General features: G+C 42.5%; 2 protein-coding genes across 2 annotated transcripts in view; one reads left to right on the top strand and one right to left on the bottom strand.

Moving 5' to 3' along the window:
• DNASE2B (deoxyribonuclease II beta) overlaps positions 1 to 8,803 on the bottom strand; it is a 9,391-nt gene extending 588 nt beyond the window's left edge. The window contains exons 1-5 of the mRNA XM_009708769.1: positions 8,691 to 8,803; positions 4,623 to 4,800; positions 3,268 to 3,349; positions 2,059 to 2,220; positions 347 to 544 (exon numbers count right to left, since the gene is read on the bottom strand). Coding sequence (XP_009707071.1) covers positions 347 to 544; positions 2,059 to 2,220; positions 3,268 to 3,349; positions 4,623 to 4,800; positions 8,691 to 8,803 — 733 coding nt within the window. The remainder of the gene's footprint in view (positions 1 to 346; positions 545 to 2,058; positions 2,221 to 3,267; positions 3,350 to 4,622; positions 4,801 to 8,690) is intronic.
• The window catches only part of LOC104168242 (uricase-like), a 25,805-nt gene extending 7,709 nt beyond the window's left edge, over positions 1 to 18,096 (top strand). The window contains exons 2-8 of the mRNA XM_009708768.1: positions 10,908 to 11,126; positions 11,942 to 12,058; positions 12,184 to 12,262; positions 15,519 to 15,705; positions 16,202 to 16,325; positions 16,743 to 16,826; positions 17,817 to 18,096. Of these exons, the coding sequence (XP_009707070.1) occupies positions 10,908 to 11,126; positions 11,942 to 12,058; positions 12,184 to 12,262; positions 15,519 to 15,705; positions 16,202 to 16,325; positions 16,743 to 16,826; positions 17,817 to 17,954 (948 nt within the window). The 3' untranslated portion in view covers positions 17,955 to 18,096. The remainder of the gene's footprint in view (positions 1 to 10,907; positions 11,127 to 11,941; positions 12,059 to 12,183; positions 12,263 to 15,518; positions 15,706 to 16,201; positions 16,326 to 16,742; positions 16,827 to 17,816) is intronic.
• Positions 18,097 to 19,933: the final 1,837 nt, after the last annotated feature.

The raw sequence follows: 19,933 nt of genomic DNA, 5'->3' as shown, positions 1-19,933 counted from the left end.
CAGGAAAAAAGGAAAGGAAAAGAAATTTCAAGCGTTCTTTGTAACAAAAAGAAGCAGACAATTCAAACTCCATTTTTGTTCTTTGTTGTCACTGTTGAATAACAGGAAATAAATTTTCTGAAAATCCCATCGTTGAACATCTTAAGGCATTTGAAGGACCAGACAGCTTTTTTCTTTGTGGGGCTGAGAGAGTATTATGATGGGACACCATTCCTTGCCCTCTGTTACATTTATTTCTGAAGCTGAACTTCTTTTTTCCCCTCAAAGAAAATACTAGTTGTCAAAGAATACATTAATTGCTTATTTCTTGCTTGAGAATGTGTGATAGAGCAGCAGGGTCTCTTACCATCTATGAACAAGTGTGACTTTGCAAAGTGGAGAAAGGTTTCCCCGTGAGCTGACTGGAGCTTGGAGAGGTGGCGCAAGGGGACCGAGGGCAGCCTGGACCCTGCACAGAGCTTCTGCAGATTTAGGAGATCGGCTTGGAAGATGTTAGGGATGGAACAGCTGTAGATTCCTGGATTATAACTCAGCATCTGTTGGTCTGAGGAAAACCCAAAGAAATGAACACATGCAGAATTAAAATGAGTTAAAGCGAAGCAATCAAGAGAATAAAGTTCTGCCTTGGAAAGGAAACCTAAATCCGTCTTAATCTTCACAGCCTCTCTCCTGAGTTCAAAGTATCTTATTTTAGCAACCAAAAACATGTTTAATTGCTTTGTATTCCAACTGGCCCTGCAGCATGTAGACCAGCTAGGAGAGTACGCTCAGGTTTTTTCATTTACACCGCATTATTCTTAGCAGAATTGTTAACCGGTGGTCTCGGTCCACTGCCACTTTCACCCATGCTCATCTTCAAGCCTCTAAGCAGTCACACAGCACACAGATGGCATGTGTAAATCCAAGCCTGTCCGTATTTACAGGAGTAGTTTCCAGTCAGTTGCAGTTGCCAAGCCAAATACAAACAGAAGAGCTGCCAAAGGGTCTAGTTTGGTTTTAGGGAGAACAGAGCTTGACTTTCAATGTCTGGATTGAATTTGCAGAAGAAATTTACTTTTCCGTACAGCGCACAGCTTGCCTGTAGAAGTCCTTGCCATGGATATCATAAAGAGCAAGGGAAACAAAAGGGCTCATTAGATGAGTTTGTGGAAGACCAGGCCAGCAGGAACTTTCCAGTCTTTCTGGCTCAGGAAATCCCTGAACCACAGATTACTAGAAGCTGGGAGGATGAAGCAGGAAAAGCATTAGTGTATGCGTCTCATTTTCTTGTCCTCGTTCCCTAAACACATGCATAGATGAACTTCCACAAACAGGAACCTGGTTTAGATAGCTCTGAGATGTGGCCAGCCTGGCCATTTGCACAGCGTGTGTGTTTCATTAATATCATTTGAGGTTTGTAACTCAGAAAAACTGAGTGAAAAACAGTGTGAAAAGCATTAAGGAGCATGTTGGTATGACTTCTTGTAATGCCTTTTGATAGCCCCTTTTCAGGATTCCAGTACCAGGTATCACTGTCAGGTTGTTCTGAATCTTACAGGTATAGATTTTGGGCTTTTTTTATTTTTAGTATTAGCATCTTATGTGGCAAAATGTACCTGGTGAAATTCTGGGTGATATTTATTCCATACTTCATATTTCTGATGAGTCAAGGCTACTACTCCAGCTCGAGCAGTGGTTGCCTTATATTTTTAGAACTGCAGACGATTGCAACTGAACAAGCTATTACTGTTAAAAATGATTAATCATCCTACTTTATATTTCCAAAGTATTTTGTATGCATGGACTGAGTTTACCCTCAATATCCACTCATGACTATTATTATCCCAATAGTCCCCATGGGGAGATGGAGACAGAGTAGAAGAGTGAATTTCCCGCATTCACACAGGAAATTGTTGGATAAACATAACTGAAGCCAAGAACGCTGTTTCCAGGCCCCACTTGGTTTCCCAATCTGACAATGAAGGACAAAACCAAGCAATTTTTGAGGCAAAGCCTCAAGGAGAGCAGTCAGAGAGGTGCGGTGAGGCAAAGGCTTTCTTAGGGAGAAGCTTTTCATACCTATTTCTGTGAACTGGTCATATTTGAAGGTTATACAGATGGCCGTCTGTCCATAGGACTCCCCAGTAGCTGGATACCCATAACCATCCTCAGGGATGGGAGGGAACAGAGGCACACTGTGAATCACCCAGAAGCCTTGTGATTTGTCCAAGAGCAGAAATCCTGTCAAAAAAAAGTTATTGCAAATGAATTAAGGACAAAAAAGCCCTGAGACAATGGAGCTGTGTCCTACTTTGGATTTGCCACTGCAGACACCACACTCCAATGTGTTAATGTCTACAGTAAACTGGCTCTAGAGTAGATTAATAGATGACAGGAGACACTATTATTGTATTAAAATTGCATTAATTCTCTCCTGCATAGCCTAACTCAAACTGTCACTATGTTTCTTTTGAAAAAAATATCTTTTCAAAACCTTTCTCTTTCTCTGCTCAAATTTTGTCTTCAGAAAGTCTGATGATTTAGTGGCTGTCACCCTCTCTCCACTACGCGTTTTCCTTCCCTTCATATATTCACTGCATAAGGGGAATAGACTCCGTCAACACCGTGTCTTCTTTCCCACACCAAATTCTCCTCCACCGGGAAGCAGCAGAGGATCGGGCTATGCCTCCTCTCCTGCAGCAGGGTGCCCTGGGGAGGAGCACGGCTCCTGAGCCGTCCCCATTGCTGCAGCCTGAAAATACAGCCCTGCAAAATGTGTTCATCCTGGAGTCAGGCTGGGCAAACTCCATCGGCTTCCTCAAGGGAACATTTAGACCTCCACTGAAGTTTACACTTATTTAAAGTCTTGCTTTACTTTAACTGCATACTTTAGTGCTACCATGATCTTGGCAGCAGTTTCTTGTCCCAGAGAGACAGAGTTTGGAGGGCTCTATGTTTAGGGTGCCTTTCCTGTCACATCTTGCACTGCTGTTGCCATTAGGCTCAGGACGATGGGGTCTGTACTCACTGGAAGGAGCTGTATGAGTTTCAACTCTTGAAAACAAAGGCTGCATAAGCCCTAAGAATTCTTCAACACAGCCCAGCCATAGCAAAAACAAAACAGAAGCTGCAGCATATGTAACTATACAACAAACCACTCATCATGCAAATCATTCTCCAGTTTTGCTTTAGGCAAGAATTTTAGATGTGCAGATAGACAAACAGATGAGTAGATGCTATCTACAATTTTAGAAAGGAGAAAATAGTAGCTTGGGACTTTGTCTGTACCTTTGGTATGTCCTCTTTTCCACCCATCAGAGTCTGATTCAGGGACCTCGTCATTGTATATTGCATATGCAATGCTGTTCCTCTGCAGAAAAACACACATTTCTGAAACATGACATTCAGTAAAAGGAAGGCATTTAAGTGAACATCTTCTGCTGGGAACAGAAGAAAGAATTCAGGACTTCTCTGTGTGAACATCACGAGCCTAATCCTCCTCCCGATTCAGCTGACACAGTCTCTGCAGAAGTTACAGTAAAATAAACCTAAGCACTCAGCATTAGGGTCCCAGTTAATATATAGTGGAAGTTCTCTCAATCACTGCAGTAGCCCTTCCTCAAGAGGTCGAATATGCTAAGACAATTTACATTGGTTTATTGGGCACTCGCTTGCAAAGAAGTTCCCCCTTCTGCTTTTTTTTGTGACTCTCTCTGATTTAACAACCAGATCTGGTGAAAATGTTTGCTGAGGAAAAATAAACATGACAAGTGTTCTTATGAAGGACAAGCAATTAATGCTTTTTTCCAAAATATGTGCATATGGCTGCACCTTATTCCCCCTGAATAGAGAACTTCAAAGGAGTGGCGACATCCTTCCCCTCCCAATGTACTTTGAGTTTGTAAACAGTTTATTACAATTACAACGAGACCTGGAATAGGACAGTTGACCAAATTACCAATGTTTGACTGACTTCTGGGAATCAATTTTATATATAAATTAATGACACCCTACCACTAACCCACAGCAGAAATGCAAAAGACACACCCAGACTCCCAAGAATACTATGTAGATGGTAACAAAATAACTATAGGCAGGTCTTGTGGTATTTTATACTCTCTTCACACAAACAGAAATTAGGTGTCTGACTGTGCGAGCAAAAAAAAGGCCTAACAAGCAGCATATCACTGCTGAAGCAGTCAGTGTGATTTCAAAGGGAAGAGCAAAACCCAGATTTGAGACAGGGTGTGAAACACGTGCATGAGGGAGGGCTTAGGACTAGTGTCTGTAATAGTCACCAGTGGCCCTTGTCTGAGTTCACAGCTGGTTCACAGCTTCAGATGTTGCTGAACATGAACTGCAGAGAAGAAGCCAAAGGGACTATGTACTAACGCTCATTTTTTTTAATGGGCAATACTTTAAGTGTGTGAAAGGCTTGACTAGAAATTAGAAGTTCAAGGATAATTTATAACTGTAGCCAAAACTGCAAATAATCTGCCAGCTCGCTCCCCTTGACGTATTTTAGAAGATCTAGTCGGTCAGGCCCAGCCATACCTCTATGTGCTTATTTTGTCTGGTTTCTTTTCATTTGCATGCAATATCAAGTAAGCATACTAACAAAATTATAATTAAATGTCACTTGCCTCGGATTCGTACGTCTCATACAGCTGCTTCAGCGTTTGTCCCAGAGCACCCTGTGTCATGTTGATGAGGTATTTACCGAGCTGCCACTGCGGAGCCAGGGCATCCATGTACATGTATTCCAGCCCCAGTGTAGGAATCTCTCCTTTGGCATGTTTTGGCAACTTGTAAAGAATAAACCTGCAACAGTGAAGAGCAATTGTTTTATCTACAACCATCCTGTTTGAATGTGTAAATCAATATCTCCTTCCCACCTGAGGATTTAGGAGAAGGGTGACTCCAGGGATGTCTACGCTGGAGGGGGACCAGTGCCACCAGTGTGCAGTGTGGACCTCTCAGCCTCGAGGAGGTGACCCCACGCAGGAACCAGCAGCAGTTTGGCAGCACAGTACCTGCTGCAGACAGATTTGTTCTGCTTCTTAGCAAGCAAGGAAGGGTGATCTGGCACCAAACTCCTGCTGCTGTGGCCAGACTGCTGTTGGTACCCTGAAAGAATTTGAGGTAGCCCTGGTTTGGAGTCCTGTTTAGCCACCAAATCCCTATTGCTCCTGGTTCTGGTAGAGAACATCAGGTCCCAAACTCAGTCTGACATTCTCATTGTCAACCTGGACACCTCTTACCAATACATTTTTATATTATATAACTTTATATGAAATAGATAAAATTATGTATTCAAATTATAAAAATGCATAGTTATATTTCTACATATTAAAACCACAAAATAAGTACAAAGCCATGTGATAATGTTGTTCCAATCCTACTTTTCATAACAGACTTGCACTCTGCTGAACTGTTGCAGACTGGATATTTGCAAACCATTAGCCAGAAACACAAATCTTTTCAAAATTGTAGAGTACTCAATATTGTCAGTAAATGACTCAGTTCATATTAATGTCCCTGATGAAGCAAACAGGTTTTCCCAGGGCACAAGTCCATGGGATTAATTGCAATATAATTAATTGAGCCACTTTCTTTGAGTGCTGTACTTGAGTAATTTGTCATTTATGTCAATAGTAAGAACTGAGTGGCATTATTTTCAATCCTATACTATTTAGCAAAAAATGCAACCTGACTGTGCTTAACCCTTCAAGTATATCAGGAGGAGTAAGCCTTGCCCAGTTGATTTACAGTCTCAAGTTGGTCAAAAAAAGGCATCTCTGAAAATAGGTAAGAAGTGGCAGGAAAGCATTTTCCTAAAGGAACATTTAATCCATGGGAAATGTACACGTACAGGCAGAAGAGAAACACATACCCCTGGCGATCCTGGTAATCCACCTGCATTGTCACTGACTGAGTGATGTTCCTTAAATATGTCAGGAGAAATTGTTGCTGATGACAGATCACAGAGAAGAGAAGAGTGATTTATATAGCAAGGCTGGGGAGAGCTGTCCATGCACGAGGAGTCACAACAATCCCTTTATTTGAAATGAAAATTTGGAAAGGAGAGGAATAGCAGTAGTTGCAGTAGTACAAGCTGATCCAAGAATTAGTGTGCAAAGCCTTTCCAAACTGCTTCGAAATATGTTGGAAGATTTATGCTCTTGGGTTGTTTACAGCCTTGCACCTGACAAATCCATGTTAGCAGGTACGCTTACGGAAATGCTAGTAGTTGAGCTATCAGTAAATTGCTTGCCAGTTCCCAGTGGATACATGGTTTGGCCTTTTCCAGAAAGCCAGCTGAGTGTATTAGCAATTAAAATTGTATAAAAGTCTTCACTGCTCTTTGCGCACAGGAAGTTTCTCAAGAGCTTAGGCATTTGTGGGAGCTGAATGAAACTTACTTGCCTGAGAACCAAGGAAAAGTAAATCCGCTTATACCCCATTAGTATTGTCACATTGTTTGCTTGTGACTGAACACTAACTACAAATAATCATATCTTTACTTAATCATGTCTTTACTTCTTCCCCCTTCCCCCGAAAGACAAACAATATGTGCATCTGTGGCTTCAGTCTTTGACTCAACACTTCTCAGAAAGCAGAGTTTTGGCTTTTATTTGCATGAAAATCTTCCCACAGCATACACTGAGTTTGGATGAACAAAGGAAAGGCTCTCTGCCTCCCTCAGAGAGCTGATCCTATGGCCATTTGCTCTGGTAGCCCCTGTTTAAGGTGCAGTGAAGATGGGGGGATAAGCTCCTGAGTGGAATGAAAGCACGGAGGAGACTTTTGCCAGCCCAGGTACCACGAGTGGGTCGGAACGGCAGGCACGGCCGGGGAGCACAGATGGGGTCAGGTCAGGTCAGATAAGGCAAGTGATTCCTCCGGCTTAGTGGCAAACGAAAGTGTGAGGGAATACTGGGTAATTATAGAATATTGCAGGATGAAACCACTGAATAGTCACAGCTCACATAAAGCTCTTGCTAACTGAATGTAAAACCTGCAGTGCTGTGTTTGTTTGAAAGGGCATTGACATCCTTTGGTTAAGAGGAAACTTTTCTCAGCGGTTTCAGTTCTGCTTCTCCTATCAGCTTCATAGCAACCAAATCCAGAATTAGGCAAAAGCTGTCTATTTCTTGTCAATAAACTAGGATGACCTGTGCAGATAGGCAAGTTTCTCTTTCATTTGATCACGGCACTTTGGAAAGGAAATCCCTCCTGTCCTTCCTGCTAAATTTGTCAGAAGGGAACATGGTTTTGCCTGTGCAGACCCCCCAGTTCCCAGCTGGAACGGGTCCCACATCACTGGCATTCACATGGAGGCACAGGTGAATCACTCCTAGCCACAGCTTTCAAAGAGTTTCTCAGAGAAAGAGAATTTGGATACAAAAATTGTGTTCATTTAAGAAATGGATGGTAAATGTGTTTTTTTTTTTTCCTTTTTTTGTTGTTTGCGTTTTGGTCTGGTTTTGGGTTTTTTTGTGTGGTTTGTTTTGTTTTGTTTTGTTTTTTTCACTTTAGCACAGACAGACTTGTTCTACAAGGAATAATTGCAGTTTGCAGAGAAGTGAAATTTCTCGTACCTTTAAGTTGTTGGGTAGCTGCACCAACTGAGAGTCTCATTCCTGAAAAAAATCACATTATCCAGAAAGGCCTTGGCAAGGGTGACAAGTCATAGGGATGGACCAGACCCTCAGAGGTTTGATGCTACACCACTACAGAGCAAAGCTGGCTTTATGCTCCTGCTTGAGCAGTCTGCCTGCAGTGTGAGGAGCTCCTGCCTTCCCGGCAGTTAGCTCTGTGTGCAAGGGGAGGGATGTGCAAGAATAGCACCTACTTCTTTATCACTTGATTCCAAACTAATCATTATTCCATGAGAAAGACACTTTGGAAATTGGTTGATATTTATCTTTGGGAGGTTACCATGCTCTTTTTCAAGAGCCCTCGTTTCACTTTTTAAACCTGGGCTGGATATTACGTAATTATACTTTGCATCTTTCATCTTCAAAGCGCATGAATCCAGTTAATCATTTAATACCCAAACTCGGGCTCGCTGCTGGCAGTGGGATTGTACCAGCTGTAACGCGCTGGCAGCTCCGGCAGCGGGGGACGACCTCTGCTCCTCAGTCATAAGGCACAGACGGAGCTTTCCCACGCTGCCAGCCCCCCCCGTGCCTCTCCCATATCCCTCAGGGGGTGGCTCAGCCTCTGCTCCCCCTCAGCGATGGCAGCAAGGGGACCAATCCCACCACAGTGCTGTTCGGGCACGAGCGACGAGGCTAAGGGCGAGATACGGACATTTTCCCTGTTCGCCTCGGTTCCCTCAGCCGGAGGAGCTGCGTGCTGGAGCCCTGGCCTGGGCCGGCTCCAGGGCTGCCGCCGGCGAGCGCAGCCTTGGCACCCGAACACGTTATGTTCCCTTTGATGATGAGACATGAACGCTGTGTAAAACGGTGATTATTTTGCAGTTAGTCATAGTGCACTAGGGTGCTTGGTTCAGTGAAATGAAATCACATTTCAGTAACTTACCCTAGGTTTTTCCAAATGCAAAGTTCAGTTTCTACTCACAAGCAAACAGGATTAAACCAGTGATTGCTAGGTATGACTTCTCAGCGATCCACCTCCTTCACACGGTTTAATCTGAAGTGTTATTTACTTACCCAGCGTTTCTCCCCTGCACGGTACGTACTTACCAATCGACCGTCTCCCCATCTTCATTCCTGCAGGAAAGCTCGGCTGCCCACAGTGGCGCGGAGGAGAGAAGCAATAGCAAAGCAGGCTGACACCATGCAGATCCCGCGGGCATTTTGGTTCCTCGGCTGCACAGGGCAAGCGCTGAGTAGGCTCTAAAAGGAGAAGTTGTGTTGCATTAACTGTCAGCTCCTGCTGCACGGTGCCGTAAGCACATGGCGGGCGGCTGCCGGGGACGGCAGAACCAGCCTGGGAAGTCGGGCTCCCATTGCAGGGCCGGCCCTCCGCAGCGGGAGCCGCTGGAAACCGCTCACGATTTCTCTGGGCAACAGAATGACAGTTGTCAAGTTATGTTTTTGAGAAAAACTTACCTTTGTGTTTTAGGAGGTAGTATTTCGACTATTTAGAGTATTCACGGTATTCTGCTTTAAGAAGAAAAAAAAGCTGCAGATACCGAAACCCTTTTTGTTTTCTTTTTAGTGCTGCATGACTGAAGTATGAATTTTTTACAACCCTCTGAAAAAAATCTCAGTGTTCAGACAAGCAAAACGAAACCATTTCCATCCCACTACTTCTCCACCCAGCCCTGGTAGCGAGCACAGCCTTCGCACCATTCCCACAGAGAGGGTTTCTGGCCAAGCACGGAGCCCTGCCCGGTTCTGGCTGTGGCAGTGGGGCCCTGCCTTCGTCTGTGGGGACTGCGCCCGCAGGGTCTGCGCCCGCAGGGCCTGCCAGTCGGAGAAAACGCTCTGATCTCTGAGCCACGGTCATTTACTTGCAATTAGTTAATATTTTTTAAAAATTATCTTTTAAGTGCATTAGCATTTCTCTTAGGAACAAACATATCTGAATTGAGCAATTTTACATCTGATGATAATCTTTTAGCAACTCGCACATAAAAAGCTTCAATTTATATTTTGGTGTGTAAAATGTTATTTCTCCCTTCTCATTATGCTTACATTGAAAGGTGCTGATTTACATTAAAAGATGTTGATACCAAGTATGGGATATTTCAGCCTCAGGGAAAGTCTAGTGCAATAAGCTCTGGATATTTTAGCAAAAAGAAATCCTCACAACCTTCGCAGTATTTTGTCTCCTTTCTAGTACAGGCTATCGAACACTGTAATAGATGTGTAAATGGGGTGTGTTTGACAGAAGCAGGATAAAACTGAATAGGGCTTAGCACAAACAAAACCAACGATCCCAGAAAGCCAGGATTTTGGAGGTGTGGATCAAGACCCAAATTTGGCAGCTCAGACTCGCTTCTGATCCCTTTTGTGGGAGATCAGGACTGTAAACCAGCTGCGAGGAAACGCTTTCAACCAGCCCAGCTCAGCCTGTCTTTTCTTCCTGCTCTCGGGAATTGCAACGTGCACAGGAGGACTAATAAAACACACAACATGCCAAGAACGTCACAGCTGTTTCCATTCTCTGTTCAGGACTTCTGCCTGCTTACAAAGCAACCTTGCCGCCCCTCACGGAAGAATTGCTTTGCTACTCACCGCTTCCACTCCGCCTCAGAGCAGCAAGTCCCTGCGCCCCTGCGTGTGTGATGGGGGACAGCCCTGGGGACGCGGAGTTCTGCTAACGGGGGGCTCTGCCACGCAGGATGCAGACTGTGTTTTGCCAGTTTCTGTGTGAAAATGGAGAGGGCTCAGCGCACTGCACGCGTGGAGCCTGACAGTGGCTGTGCAAGCTGGGAGCCAGAGGAGTAGGAGGTGGTGAAATTCTGCTCTTGATGCTGTATCTAGAGGGGTGCAGCCCAGCCTGGCAGAGCCTGCCCCGGTGGAGTGACTGCGGAGGGCATGGGTGTGAATGCTGCCTGCCCTCCGCACGGCTGTACCTGTGGTGGCTGAATGCACTGGGACGCTCTGGGTTCAGAAAGAGATGATGGAGAGGAGACTCACTGAAGGCCTATGCAGTCAGGATTAATCCAAAGATGACACACAAGAGAGACTAGTTCACTGTTACTCACGTTATATAATCTGCTCCCCATAAAATTTTAAAATGCTATCAATCACAGCTGCTACTAATGTAATAATAGCTTCCTAAAGCATTTTTTCTTCCCATCAGGACTGTGCAATTTATAACGGAAATGTTTTCATAATCACAGCTAACCACAGAAATAAATGCCATAAACATTGTTTGTATTTCATTGACTAATCATAACTCAGTCTTCCACTGAGTTTCTTTAAAACTGTCACGTATTTTCTCTGCAGATCAAGGATGTAGAAGTCCTCAACTGTGAATATGGCAAGAACACAATTAAGTTCCTTCGCCTTCATAGAGAAGGGAAGAAGCACTTTGTTAAAGAAGTGGAAGTGTGCACGCATCTCCGGCTGACTTCTGCTCAGGAGTACCTGGACGGAAACAACTCTCTTGTGATTCCTACAGACACGATAAAGAATACTGTCCTTGTGTTGGCCAAAAAAAATGGGGTATTTTTTATTTTTTAACTAGCCTCGCTGTTTCTTATGACAAGTATTTGTTAGTTATACTTTTTACTTTTTTTTTTTTTATTTTTTTTATTTTTATAGTTATACTTTTTATTTTCAAAATACTTCAAAATAATCTCTCCCCCCATGGGCATGTCAGATTGGCACTAAAGACACCTTCAATGATTTGAGAGAGAATTTTTCCTCCTCCAGTGCTTATCCTGCAGACTCCTCCTTAGTTTTCCAAAGCCTTTTTTTCCTCACAGAGCTAGCAGTATTTTTTGTAAATTTGTCATATGAGAGCCACTTTTTTTTTAATTTAATAGCACATAATACTGCATTATTCCTATATATATTTTTTTAAAAAACAGAAGGTCTCAATGTGAGACTCCTCTTACTTCTGTTAACTGTGCTCTTACCTCCCTCAAGTGCACCTATCATAATGACAATCTGTAGCATGAATTGTCTGTCTCAGTAATGAAATCCCATCTATAGCCTGTAAAACTTAATCAGAATATCACTATGATTATTTCAGCATTACATCCTGAAAGCGTAAGGCTTCTGTAGCAGTTTCTCTCAGTCCAAGGACTGCAGCTCACTATACCACAGAATGAGAGATTTTTGACATGGCTCTGTAGCATACGTAGCATATGCTGCAAGCTGATCAAATGACTAGGCACAGTGCGCAAAAACAGAAATGAGAGAAATCTGTATTTTTAACAACATTGATCCTTCCCAAATATTTACAACAATCAGAACAATCTGCTTTTGTACATGAGGTAATTGCTTCTTTCTAATAATACTGTTTGCTGTCTTAGATCCCAACTTTGGAACAATTTGCCATAGATATCTGCAAACACTTCATGACAACATTTTGCCAAGTGGCATACGTCAAAACCTACGTTCAAGAAGTACCATGGCAACGTCTCCATGAGGTATCTAAAACACTAATACTTTCAGTTTGTTTATGCTGAAGTCAGTTGTCACTCTCTTAGTTCCTGTTTTCAAGTTAAGATAGTATTTACCGCACTTTTACTTACGTGTCTGCTCTAAATTGCAGAATGGCGTTCCCCACATCCACTCATTCATATGTGTTCCTGATGGGATCCGTTTTTGTGAAGCTGAGCAGTGCCGAAATGGTAAGAAAAGAACATGCAACTTCCCCTCCTTCTCTGTAAATATTTCCACTGGTGAGAGATGAAGATGGCTTTAGAGATAGCTAAAGGTGTTACAGGGCTTACAGCACAGCCAAACCGCTCAAGAGGTCTAAAACAAAGAATACTTTTATAATCTAATTTTGCAGTCCTTGATCTCTGAGACATGGCTGAAGAACTAATGTAGCTCACATTTGTATGTATATCCTAAACATACAATGGTTACAACAGCACACCCAGCAGAACTGCTATGTGTTGTCACAGGATTTAATAACCTTCTGAGAACAGTCTGCTTACTTTTTTACATTATACTATATTCTGCAGTCTCACTATTATCATTACCCTATAGAGAATGTATCATGAAACCACACTGCTGTAGGCCAATTGCCTAGTTTGCAGTTATTTTCAAAACCCTGTCAAGATGCCTTGGTTTTATTTTGAAGATGCAATTTCATTGCTGCAAGCCAGGCTGGCTTGAACATCGTTAGCACTCAGGTCTACGTGCAAACAATTTTTCACATGAAAATACTTCAGAGTGTGTTTACTATTTTTGCACGCCATGCATAAACAAAGCACAATTTGGCTTCACTAAGAGTATTGTGATATGTAAAAGACATAGGCTTTCAAGCTCAACTGTCTGTCTGTAAATTGGCATTCCAAAGGGAATGTAAAAATTAATTCTTCTTGCTATGACTCACAACAAGAGCATAGTTCAATCCCATTGTGTTGGTGTTTCATTTAAGCCATCTCTCAGACTACTGCGAACTGAACTGAGACCACTGCATCGTTTCACACAGTGGGTTTAGAGGTTTTAGGCATTAGTCCGGTATCTATCTATTACTGCCCTAATGCAACTGAGAACTATTTCCCATCCTACTCTCTCTCCCTATCTTCCTAATGCGTCAGGGTTAGGACCAGTGGCAAGACCAGTTTCACTTGCAGACAGGGCACAAGTTCTGAAATGCGCATTTGAGCATTGTCCCTGTGTTCATGCTGAAAGAAAAGAGAGAGCCCCTACGAGTCACCAGTGTCTGTTGGCCTAATCCTTTTTAATGTTCTTAGTAACGTTAAGTACTGCTGTATCTTTGGCAGCCTCAATAGTATTGACTTTTCTTTCTGCAAAATGTTAAGAAAGAAACCTGAATTAAAAAAAAATAAAGAGTTTGTGCTTTCTTGAAAAGCTGCTGCTTTTAATGTATGGATTGAATTAAATTTTTCAACACCTTGAAAATTCAGCATGCCATTCTGCAATTTCAGGTTCTACACAAACAAAAAGCCTTTAAGGCTTACTGAAGAAACTGTCTTTCCTTCTCAGTCTTCCCTTCATGTAGCCCTTTAGCTATTTCTTTAGGATTCCCTGCCTAGGTGAACAATAACCAGAGATTTTCAACTCCCTTTTATTTTTCTTTTAAGAGAACCTTCTCTATCTTTAGCAGCCTCTTATGCACCTATCAGCCAGACACAGAAATTTATTTCTCAGTTAATCCTATCTTTTAACACTTTTCTCATCATTAAAAGAAACCTAGTGAGGCTTAACAGAATTATAGGCTTATTTTATCAGCAGATAAAAGGCTCAGAGTGTTTTGGAAACTGAAAACATCATAAGTAATTTGACAGAGACAACATTTGACAACTGAAGATAGCACAAGCACAAAACCTACTGAAAGCACAGCATGGGCTGTTCACCTCGAAAACTTTGCCTAGCCATTATATTCTTCAGTGCAAGTTTCAGGTCGATTGCTCCACAGCCCGCCAGTCAGCCAGCCTTTCAGTAAATCATTCATTGCAAAGAGCTCTTTCAAACAAGGCTATGTATTTGAATATGAGATAAATATATCTCCAGGTTCACTGCTAGTACCTGCACTACATGAATACTGGTGTATTACAGTCTTACACCCAAGCAGTGAATTCATCAAGATCTGAACAAACCCCAGAATAACCCGTCCAAGGACAATCTCTTCTTTAGAAATTTTTTTAAAGCTTTAGTAAATAACATGGAGATGTAGCCAAAATTATAGATACACCTCCTTGGACTCATTCAGAAACAATAATAAATGTAAACAAGAGAAGAAATAGATAAAATGAAGTTTTGATAATTTCCCGTGACAGAGCAGTTTAAAAAATTAAACTTCTAAACAATCACTTCATTTAGAAATGTCGATCACAGTGGAATTATTTCCAGTATAAATTCCTGCAAAGACACGGTTTAAAGACAACGTCTGTCGCAGTCTTCCCAGTCCCAGGCAGGATTACTGTGCACCAGACATATTCAGGGGTTAATTTTGAACTAGCTAGTGTGAGCACCAAGAGCAGCACAGAAACAGCAGCTTGGGCTTCAGCCACTGACTATCTGTACAGGCTCTGAATAAGCATGTGTGCCATAAAGTTTCTCTTTTCTGCATCTGCTTTTTTGGCAGCTCTGGTCAGTGAAATTTTCAGTTATCAGTTTGGTGTGCTCTAAATGACTGACCATTGAAATTGTTTAGCCGCCATCCAAATGGTTTGTCAGGAGAAAAAGTTTAGGACACAACTGTTTGATCTTTAGAAGATGATAATCCACCCATGCAGCAGTGATCTACAACAGCACATTTTATAAATAGTGGCTAAGGGCAAAACCACTGTCAGTTTGAACCTGTGGTTGGCATCTGTATCAGTGCCAGTCCCTGCTAATTAGCTGAACTGCAGGGATTTGCATTGGCTCCTTGCCCTCTTGTTCTTATGGATGCAAAACTCACAACAGGATGGGTATGTAAAGCGGATTTCTGATGAAGGCTCCAAGTCTTTCTACAGAGATTTTCTACACTCGTCTATGTCGTTAGAAAAGGCTCACCACACCTCTCCTGTACACCACAGCACTGGTAGGCTATTTCATTTCCCTTTAGAGCAATTAGTAGTCCCTGAACTGACATCAGTGAGAGCCAACCCAATGTATGTCCCAGCTCCAAGGAGGTGAGATAAAGGGTGTCCTCAGCTCTCCTTGACTGCGGGTCACTTGATGGGATTCTGTTTTCTAGACTGAGCTCTGATTTCAGTAGTTTCTGTCTTGTTTCTTACCTTTCTGCTAACATCAGTGTGCAGAAAATAATTTTTAAAAGTAGCTAGGCTTGCAACAGAAGCACAGGAGTGAGTCCTGGAGAGACAGCTTCATGGCTCTGGAGCTGTCAGTGCAAGTACACACCCAGAGGTTTCTTTCTCTCTGCCTGAAAAGGAGCTCGTATTGTGTCATATTTTTGGATCACAGGTCCTCTGGTTGTTTTTGCTGGAATTAAAGATCTGAAACTTATGAAGACAACACAGTCTGGATTTGAAGGCTTCTGTAAGGATGAATACACCACACTTCCTGAACGGAACGACAGGATTTTATGCGGGGAGCTCTTCTGCAAATGGTCATATGGCGAATGCAAGGATTTTGACTTTGACTGCATATGGTATACATCAAACCAAATATTATTTATTACCTAATCTATGATCCCAAAGCCCCTCTATACAATAGAGCAGGTGTAAGGGCCAGATCTGCAGTTGCTGTGCACCAGCCACTCTCACAGATCTCTGCAGCAGTGCTAAGCACTTGTTCCGAGGGGTGAGGGGCATGCCTTGGGGGGTAACTCCTCTCTCTGATGGTGCATCAAGGCACAGTATTTAAATGGACAGTTCAGTGTTCAGTACAGAACACTTTAGGAGAACAAACTAATTGGTTACATACTTTTAGCAAAATACCTGTTTGTGAATTATAGAGCTGGGGGGGGTGTGTGTGTGGAATTTGGAGGTGACAGGACAAAGAAATTGTTCTTCCATAAAAGCCCATGTGCTATATATGTCAGAAAAGATGGAGAAAATACAAAAAAAAAAACCCACAGTGAAACATTACGGATATAGACAGAGACAGCTGATACAAGGTATGGTAAGAACCTGTGTTACCTCTAGGAACAAAATCCGTGAATGTATCCTTGAAGCCTTTTCTGGGCCATCCGACTGTGGGGAATATTCACCCTCTTACCAGAAAACCGTCAACTGTATCCAGATGCTCGTCCTTTCCAAAGTGCCACAGGTAATCTTCTTTCCTCCTGCTGATGTTTTACTTAAACGATAGTGAATGTTAATTGGACCACTGAGAAAACCAAAATGAGCCTATTATTTCCTCTGGCAGCTTTAACTAAGACTGGAAACTGTTTGGTGGTACAGCTAGATGGTCTGAAAAAAATATGAACCCACTGAGAAGTTCACATGCTGCTCCTCAGCAGTGAACACAATGGGGAAAAATATCACTCGGTGATTGGCAGGGCATGAGTAAAAGTGAAAGGGGTGCTACAGCATTGTCTACATGTTTGATAGATTGCATTTGATCAACTGTATGTATGGGGGGGTGGGGGGGTGCATTGCTTTTCTTTACAGCGAGTGAAAAGACTGCCAGGCTGTTGGCTGAAAAGGTGCCCTAATTCATTCTCATCCGTTTTCACGGTTTCAGGTACAGGTCATAGAAGTGGTCTTGAACAACACGTTTTATAATGTCGTAGACATGAAGAATCTAGGCTTGATCAATGACAAAGAAGTAAGTAAATGCTTCAAACACAACTTGCCTGGACTCTTTAGAAATGTTTAGCCTTAAAGCATAGCAGCAGTTCTGCATAGAACAGAGTGAAAGGGAGCAAAAGTTCTCTGCCAGCCCCAGTGAAAGTTCTGCCTTACCTCTAAGAAAGATTTACACTGATTACAGAAGAAGGATAATTGCCTTCTTGTGTCATTGATAAAAGCTAAAGGAGCACAGTAGAATGCTTTGGTGATCAAGGGGATCTGAGACTACCTCTGAAAAATCATTCCTGTTTTCTCCACTGAATTTGACTTGGTTATAATGGCAAGCTGTGCAGTTTTAACCAAGCAGCGTGCATCATGGCATCCTTTCACATCGCCAGGCAGTGTGAAAAGCTAGCCCACTACAGCTCTTCTTTCTGCTCCCATGGCAGCACCGCTGAGGCCAGGGAGCATCCTTGGTGCGGTGAGTTACAAGTAGGGGAGCTAGGCCATAAGCTAACTGTAGGTGACAGAAGACCAGCACTCCAAGGGAGCAGCGAAGGGATGTTTCTGCAGCCATTAGGAGCCAAAGCAGATTGGTCCAACGGTGGAGAAGGCATAAGCCTGGGGTTAGGCAGAGGGTGAGAGACGAAGGGGATGAGATGTATTTGCTCCTCCCTCCACAGCTGCTCTAGCTGACAACCAGGCCCAGCGTCCTCACGTGACAGAGAAAAGCTGGGTTATTCCATTTTGCATCAATGGTCTATAGTCTATAGTTTATGCTCTAGTCTCCCTCCCTAAGTCTTGTGATTCTGCTGCCATCCTACCCTACCCTTGCCCTCTTTCAGGTAGACCTTACAGATCCACTTTCACTTGAGGTAACAGCAAAATCTACCACTGATATTCGTAAGGAAAGAAAGGGCCTGGGCATGATTTTATGAGGAGGTGAATAGCTACAGTTTCTGCTGTGATGGTGCTGGCATATCCCTGTCTCAGAGATGACCTCTGTGTTTGTGCTCATCCCCCCCAGGTTCTGATTCCAGTGGAAGCTCCCTATGGCTCCTGCGCTTGCACGCTTGGCAGAAAGAAGTTCTTAGAAGCACAAAGCCATGGGCTAAAAGATGATAGGCAAAGTCAGTTTGGACTGGCAGCTGCCCAGGGAAACTAAACCTTTTGGCTACACTCACACCTTCCTGATAAACTTAACACCATGGCATTCCTATCAACTGTTACTCCTTGTTGGCCTCTTCCATTGCCAACTACTCTTCCCTCTATGAACTCCTGAGGGTGGGATTTCTGAAGGACCCTCAGGAATTCAGAAATCAAAGTTTGTGCCTGAATCTCAGTGTGATTTGCAGACTGAAATCCCCTATGCTCTTTTGAAAATCCCAGCTGGAAACATTATAGTCAATTAATTTTTAAACCAGCTATTCCCAGACTTCTCAATGAAACCATTAATTTGATAATGTCTGTAACATGTTTTTCACATATAAAATCAGCAACTCTGTACATTCCATTTATTAATATTCCTTCAGTAAAATGAGTATACAGGCACAAGACCAGATATTTCATTGACGTAACCTGTCATGACCCCTTGATGCCACACTGATCTACAGAGCTCAAGTTCTGACCCAGTAACTGAATAGGGAATCGGTCAGGCACTGATTTCTTTGTGAAGGAAATAAAAAAAGAAAAGAAAAACGTATCTCTCATATCTCCTTTGCAGTGTGAATAGTTATAGCTGTTGATCAATTTCTCTGCATGTATTCTGACTGCATGGCTGCTGCTGCTACTCATCAAACTATTCAGTTACTATATAATTACTTTTATATTAATCACTGAGGTGTTTGAGGTTTTGGGCTATCTCTGTAAGTTTAATTAAATAGTTTTCTTTAGTCTAATAATCTCACCATGACTTCTGAGCAGGCAGGAGTCAACCTAAGTAACCCTATTACTTTTAGGAGGGGTAGGGAGAAAGCTAGACAGACAGACAAGGCATATCTTACTTTAGTTGTCCCAGGTGATAGCTTTGAACATAGACATAAAACTATACAGCCAACAATTCCCATCTCGCAAACTGTGGCTACTACATTTGCAACAGAAATCCTGCTCAACTTCTGACAGCTTCTAACCACTGCTCTCATTTTCTCTGAGCGTCATTTTCACAGATTCCACGTGACAGAGTGCAAATCCAATGGGAAGTGCCCAAAGTTACTTCTGAAAACTGCAATTCAGTTGCCTTTGTGCCTTCCCAATTTGGCAGCCCTGCAGCATTCCTCTGGGTACAATCATTAAATTCATAGGCACCAAAAATGAGGAACATGTCCTGCACCATGTGACATTTTGAGGTGCTTTGTAAGACAGGAGCTTGCCTTGGTGAGCAGGACATAACAGATGCGAAGGGAAGACACTGTTCACAAGCCTGAGATTATCTCCTGAAAAACAACAGGGCAAATGACACCACAGAGTGAAGCTGTCCCAGATATGCTGTTCTATGGTCACTAGCCAATTTTGAAAGTTTTGTTTACAACACTTTCAGCTTTTGCAGTGGACATTCTTTCTTCTGGTTAGATTGTGTTTCATTGTACTTGTGGGCTTATGTCTTGCTGTTTCTGCTATTTTTAGGTGCTTGTAATTTATTAATGTATCTTTTAATGGCAAATAAAGAGCAACATCAAAAAACAAACTAGTATTTGACTATTTACCAAATAAGAAATGAAACCATTTACTACTAATACATAAATGCAAATACTGTAAGTAAAAGAAGTATGTTTTAGTTCAGCCAATTTTACCTCAAAAAGTGACCAGTCTTGTTCCAAATGACAGTTCACTACCAATAGGTGGAAAAATAGATGAAAAAGGATCTTACTGAACATTTCAGCATTTACCTCTTTCTAAACAAGGCAGATCTTCCCAACCCACTTCCTTTCTACCTTATGAGAAATTTATTGCATTAGGCAGAAGGCTTCCTTCGTTACTATTTGTGCCTCATTTGTAGGCTTGTAAGGTAGTAGTGGACTAACCTTCATGGCAGAATGAGGACACAAAGCAGCAAGCAGCTGTTTATTTAGACTTTCCTGTGGCAACAAGCACACATCTACACTCATGCAATGTGGTTTCTATAAACCTCCACAGACATGCAGACGT

Source organism: Cariama cristata, unplaced genomic scaffold, assembly GCF_000690535.1.
Source record: "Cariama cristata isolate BGI_N322 unplaced genomic scaffold, ASM69053v1 scaffold43710, whole genome shotgun sequence".
NCBI classification, from domain to species: domain Eukaryota; kingdom Metazoa; phylum Chordata; class Aves; order Cariamiformes; family Cariamidae; genus Cariama; species Cariama cristata.
Note: the sequence above shows the minus strand (reverse complement) of the source record. Positions and strands in the feature narration are given on the sequence as shown.